The sequence below is a fragment of the Agrilus planipennis genome, unplaced genomic scaffold (assembly GCF_000699045.2).
Source record: "Agrilus planipennis isolate EAB-ADULT unplaced genomic scaffold, Apla_2.0 scaffold75, whole genome shotgun sequence".
NCBI lineage: Eukaryota > Metazoa > Arthropoda > Insecta > Coleoptera > Buprestidae > Agrilus > Agrilus planipennis.
The window spans coordinates 936,025-942,909 of NW_020439028.1; the positions used below are offsets into that span (position 1 = coordinate 936,025).

The 6,885-nt window shown below is 36.4% G+C and overlaps 1 protein-coding gene across 2 annotated transcripts in view; it reads left to right on the forward strand.

Annotated features, from left to right (window-relative positions):
* The window catches only part of LOC108735994 (chorion peroxidase), a 65,148-nt gene that overhangs the window by 45,857 nt on the left and 12,406 nt on the right, over positions 1 to 6,885 (forward strand). For both annotated transcript variants that reach the window (XM_025976457.1, XM_025976458.1), the window contains one exon: positions 1,597 to 1,801. In XM_025976457.1, coding sequence (XP_025832242.1) covers positions 1,597 to 1,801 — 205 coding nt within the window. The remainder of the gene's footprint in view (positions 1 to 1,596; positions 1,802 to 6,885) is intronic.

Below are 6,885 nucleotides of genomic sequence, written 5' to 3' on the forward strand. Positions count from 1 at the left end.
TGTCTATTACTTGCTCACTGATCCCTATTTTTAAATATTTAATCTACGTCCCTGATAGGAATACTGAAAAATGAGGGCTGCAGTCATTATACCTAAAACTGCCCACTTTTGCCACCGCGCATCCACGCCATTTTAAAATTTCCGACAGCTTCCAGCGTCAGGCCTGTACCTACCTTAAATTCGCCTTGCAAATTTCATCCCTTTCAGTTTTGCAAGCGATCTGAAAAGATTGCCATCGTATTGTATACATATATGAATACTGTTTTACTCCAAAATTTCAAGCTGATCCCGATGAGACGAGCTCCCGGGCTGAGCTAGTTGCTATGAGTATGTAGGTATAAGAAAATTAAACGTAGCTCTGTGAAACTGCACTATACATATAACGCGTTTCGGCACCCAAGGTGTCGTCCTTGCGTCTCCAACTTTTCGGTTTTAAGTTTTTTAAACGTTTCTATGTGGAATTTCGGTGTTAGGATTTTGTATGTTTTCACTTTCATGTACAATATTTTTTTCTGTTGGCACTTCATTAACGATATTGTCTTACATACTCTCCAAAACAGACGTCTAAAATAAGTGTAGCCGAGTCCAATCTTTCATCTTGTTCTGCTCTCAGAAAATCTCATTTTTTGAGACGAAGTTCTTTACCGCATGTTACGGCGGCAAGAAGCTAATCAGTTTATCTATTCGCTGGTCTTTTACTGGAGTTTCCTTATATTTCCCTAGTTTCTCACGACAAAAACAGGATATATAAACAAAAAAAATAGTTTAGTGCAAAAAAAGGAAGATTTTTTCTTGTCAGTTATTCACAAGTATGTAAAGTACAAGTAACCCTTAAATAACAAGAATTCATTTACCACAAAAATTAAATTAAATAAAAATTCCCTTAAACTAATGCTGTTCTGATTCGGGTCTAAGTGGCGTCGTGTGTTGAAGTTGCTTTCTAACGTTTCGTTAGCACGAGTGGCGAACTTCTTCAGAGGTCCTTCCATCTCCGATGCTGGGTGCGGACTGACTGTCAGCCAAACGTTAGATGCGAATTAGAACAGCATTATTTCACCTACTGGTCGCGAAAGCTTCTACCAGTTTGTCAAAAATCCCCTTTCCTGTTGGCTCTAAATTCCCTTGGTCTAACCCCAAAAATGGAACGTGTTAGTGGACATCCCTCTCCCTCTTGATTGCTGCATGCATAGAGAGAGAAAGAGAGGGATTTCGAGATAGGTTCGGTTACTCTACCATCAGATGAATACATATTCAATATGAGTTTTTTTTCCGGAAGCTAACCCATTGGTATCAGCTGACAGTCCTACAGATAACTTAACATATCTATATATGTTTACTAAATCACAAATTAATAAAATATTGCTTTTATACTCACAAGAATCTCAAGCGGGTCCACTTACTCATAAATAAAATTGGAATTTGATAAACAGGGTAGCTTTAGGTGTAAAATATTTTTTGTAATTATCTCAGAATATGGTTTTTGTGACTTTCTGCAAGGGGCTTTGCATTTATTACATTACTGTTGTCTTCATTTTTATTTATTAATAAGGAAACGCTAAATCGGATGCATATTTTAATAGTCTATTTCCTTTTAAGCTTGGGCGGAAATTGAAAAGACTGTATGCGTCTGTTGACGATATCGACCTTTGGGTTGGTGGCTTGCTGGAACCCAAGTATTCCGGAGGTTTAGTGGGAACGACTTTCAAGGACATCATTGGAGATCAATTTTCCAGGCTAAGAAAAGGAGATAGATTTTTCTTTGAACATAGTCCAAAAAATAATCCAGAAGCTTTTACTCCAGGTAAAAATATAAAAAAAATACAACATGTAATTATACAACACGCTACTGAAGTGAAACTTCTTTAAACACACAAACATATCGGGATAGGGGTTAAGGAATTGACGTCAGTGGCGTCGTTTCGACGGTATAGGCACACATACACAAACACATACAAATACATTCATACATTTTGTTAGGGCTACACTAAACATGTCGGAGTTGCCTGTAACGAACGTTGCATTGAAGCGCGCTCACGGCTCAAGCGATCTCCACTACGAACTCGACTACGTGACCGAGTAGAGGGGGACATCCGTTGCATGATTTCGTTACATAGCAACTCGTATGAAACGAACTTACCCTACCGTACGTAAAAAAGTTTCACTTCAAAAATTGGATAGTTATGGTAAAATTTTTTGGCATAGTAACAATTGATGAGATAGGTCGATAGTGGATTTAATTAATTCACCTAAGACTAGATTATTTTAAATTATTGGCATTCCAAGGTAGGTATGTTCTTTTAAGGATTTTAACGTACAATTTGACTAACAACACAGTTTCTCGGGTATAGGTATTAAGGGGGCATCCATTAATTACGTGAGCTCAGAATAGGGGGGGGGTCCACCGAAATCTCACCAAATCTCATTTAAACCGACGGGGGGCATAATGGAAAATCTCACGTCAACTTCAAAAAATATAAAATATTACAGATATTAAAAAAATATATTTTGAGGGTTCATTTTGACCGAATAATAAAAATAAATTAAGTTTAAAATATTTTTAGCGTCAATCTCACGTAAGAGGGGGGGTCCTGACAAATCTCACTAAATCTCACCTAAGGGGGGAGGAGTCTAAAATGACCGAAAAAGAGCTCACGTAATTAATGAATGCCCCGGTTACTGCCGGTATTTTAAAGTTTATTTTACAATAAAAATTAGCAATTCATTAATTAATCAATAATGTATTTTTCGTTGTTGTTCCTTATTTCTTCTCAAAAATCACTCGGTTTCGACTCGAAAAATTTATTTAACCAAGCGCTCAATGCTGCACTAATATTGATCGAAATTCCACGCATCGCATTTGAAAGAAATAGAAAGAGGTGGAAATCGTTAGTGCCAAGTCGGGAGTGTACGGCGGGTGGGATAGCACTTCCTAGCCATGCGTTTGAATGGTTTTCTTGATCATCTTGACATTGCGAGGGCCGGAGTTGTTGTAATGCAAAAGAACTTTCAGGAAATGTTTTCTTACCAATAATTATATAATAGGTGAGCATGGTTACACATTGTTATACTGTTCAATGGAGAGGAGGGATGTGGATCCGTGTGGTTATATTTTTCTACATTTGCTAATATTATTTTTATGAGGTAATAGTTTCCATTAAACAAACAAGTTCTTGTAGTGCCAACAAATTATTCGTAAATTTTCCAAAGGTTATCAAACTTCGTAAAATTCTCCTTCTAGTTTTGAAAGGTTACTTATATGTTATATATGTCTTCTGTAGCAGGTAGGTATGTTATTACATTAATATGATTGCGAATATACCCGTAGGTTAAAGTAATGAACTGAACAATCCGGTAATTCGATAATCCACTTATAAAGTGACTTCAGGCACTTCTTTTCTTGCCAGTTTTCTTTCTGATAAAATTAGTAATAAATAAACAAATTAGATAAATAAGGCGTACAGAACATATCGTTGCAATATTTATTATTTTATTGAGTTATTGGCTTTTGCCCACGGCTCTGTTCGCATTGAAGTTGTAATGTCAACCTTTGGTGATTTTAGATAAGTACATAAATAGCGTGATTCCATAGAAGTAGTAGACAGATAGAACCATCGACGTTTACTAATGGACGTGTCTTAGCGGTCAGAATTGTGGTACAAAAGAAAAAGATGGAACGAAGTTTCGGACAATGTCCATCTCTCTCACGATAGTGTGTAAGCATGTCATGAAAGAGATAGACTAGTCCGAAACCATACGCCATCTCCCTCACTTTTCGAACCAAGAAATTATTACAGTGACATACGTCTAAGGCACGTCCATTAATATATGTCTATGGATAAAACAAAGAAGTTCATGGTGATTAGCTAGACGCGGATTGCGATTTCGATCTTGTTGGATCTCATCAGCGCATTAGTGGTAGACAGTTTCGATAGAACACTGACAAACACTTTTCTAGATAGATAGAAGATACTCAACGAAGAAGCCAAAACTCAAAAAATATGTATAGAAGCAGGAGATATAGGGGAAGTAAGGACAAAATGACAGGGTGTTTTGATTTACAGTCTTTTAATTGAATAGGAACTAAATCAAATTAAATATTAAGAAATAAATGGACGAATCAAAAAAAAACATTTTGTCCATATAGTATGGACAAAATGACACTAAATATGGGTATAATGACATACCAAAAATTTAAGAACAAAGTTCGCGAATAAATCTTTTAGGCTTCTTTGAGACATTAGCACAGAAAGCGTGAGCCCAACGAAAACAACTCATGCATCTTGACCAGCTTTCTCCCGGCTTAGATCGCGAATAAAGATCATTTCAATAAATGAAGGGACAGACTTCTTCATCCTCATTTTCGGCAGCAAATTCTTCATTATCGTAGCTGGAATCGATAGTTTTAGCAAATTGACGATGCCTCTTTGGTATCTACCTTTTTTCTGCAGCTTTAATCTCAGTGCTTTTGGAACTAGGATTTTGCTATTAGGTTTGCCATCATCAAAAGGCACTTGTTTATCTCTCTTCTTTTTGGTGAATCTTTTGGTCTATTTTTTGCAATAACTTCTTCCATATTTGGGGTTGAAGTTAAAGGCCTATGTCTTTTGACAAGTTTGACTTTCCTTATTCCTTGGCCTCGAACGAATTGCCCCTGCGTCACTGGCGAAATTATTGCAATTGGAAATTCAAGTGAATTTGATGTGCCTGGTTTCACACCATCATCGTAAGTTGCTCTAGTGCTCCCAAATCATTTTGCCCAAATGTACACAACAAATATTAAAAATCATATTTAATTAAATCGATTGAAAATTGTATTAATACTAACTCAAATCACAAGTTTAAATCATAAGTCTTCAATATACAAATATAACACAAAGCTCATCAAAAATCCAAATAAATCCATAAATAAAATAAATTTTTATGGACACGAAACACGNTAGAGTGTACTAGAATAAACTGGAAGAGTCGAGAACCTTTATGTATTAGTGGTAAGAATGACTTTGACCGCCGTATTAGACTATCTTATACATCTAAAAAAAAAGGTTAATGGACACGAAACACGTTCCCACTCGTAACTTCAAAGAGACTGGCCCAATCGCGTTGGGTTTCTCGCAGGATTGTAAAAATGACCCCCGTCACGTGTTGTTATGTACGTGACCTCGCTATAGCCCGCCAAATTCGAAATAAACACGCTATGTCCTTTTGTCCATATATGCCATTTTGTCCGTATTTCCCCTACCTTATATACTCATTCATCCGGTTAAAAAGCGCGACATGGATCTAAACCTCAGTGAAGCCGCGGCATGGATGTTAAATAAATAATCTATAGATTACAGGAATTTGGAATGTGTTCCTTATTATTACGATAACAATAGCTAACGTATTGTAATTCTGTCATATTTTCATATTATTAGCATAATTATTCTTTACCATATGTACCGTGAAACGGGGTGAAGTCGATCAAAAAACTCTGTTTTTCGAATATTTTACCGCTAATTTTACGAATCAAAATTCTGAAAAAAAATAATTTATGTTCCTCAAACCTTCCCTATGTTATGTTGAGAACTCCAATCTAAAATATTCATTCACAGAAAAAATATTTTATGTTAATGTGTGATCGACTTCACCCCGCCTAATGGGGTGAAGTCGATCACCCTTTAAAAAGTGTGTAGAACGACTTCACTAACTTAATGGGGTGAAGTCGATCACCAAATATATATATTTTTTTTTTCAAAGAAACTATTATTAATTTAAACAAATTCTTTATTTAAATCCAAAAACACATCTCATAAAGATTCTTTTTACAGAAATAAACTAACTTTCTATTCTACATTATAGTTTTCCAAATTATTAAAAATAAAACGCTGTCGTCTGCCTTCTTTTCCATCAACTTTGCAAATAATGCTACTCATAGGTGTTGTTTGCATGTCAGGGACATCAGGAAAGGTGAAATAATGTTGTTTATAGCTTATGTTCTTTCTAAGATACGATATTTCGAACTCATCGTCATTTTGTTTTGCAACAACGCGCCCAACAAACAATCTATACCTTTTGCTAGTGGGAAATTTTACCAACACAAAATCGCCAACATCAGCTGTATCATTTCTAGCATTACTACTTTCCACCGTATTCGCCCTTACAATGTCATCTTCCTGTTCCTGTTCGCTCTTATCATCGTCAAAATTATGGCATTCAATTCCATCCATCTTTTCTTCATCCATGTCTGCTTCTTCCCCTTCCTCTTCCTCACTTGAACTTAAAAAATCACTCACTACGACACCTTTCCCTGGAAGAATATTCAATCGCTTGCCTCGCTGTTGGCGCGTTGCGGTTGTTGCATTTGATCGACATAAGTTGAGATGTTCAATTAATGTTTCACTCCACCTTTGTCCAGCCTCTTCTTCAGCATGAACCTCTTCGGATGGCTTTGGCAACTTCTTCAACACTCTTTCTCTGTTTAAAGGGACTATTCCACATGCTGCAAATCCAGCAATCACATTGGTCGCTAAATTTATACCCACTTTGTCCAATGTTTTTTTTAACAAGGATGGAAATACACTTTTAGGCACAACTCCTCTATTCGATGCCTTCCATTCGTCTAGAACATTCCTCCAGGCTGCTTTTAAAGGCCGAAAAAAAGCAACATCCAGTGGTTGACAAATGTGAGTGGCATTCGGCGGCAGGAGAACAAACACGATGTTATTAACTTCACACGAACGTATCACATCTAACGAAAGATGACTAGACAGATTGTCGTCAATTATACAAGTTTTTCCATTCAGTTTTCGTACATAGGGTAATAATATCTTATCAAACCAATCCTGTAACATCTCCAAGTCGAACCAACCACTGCTATTTCGGTTATAGTCAGCACCATGGACACCA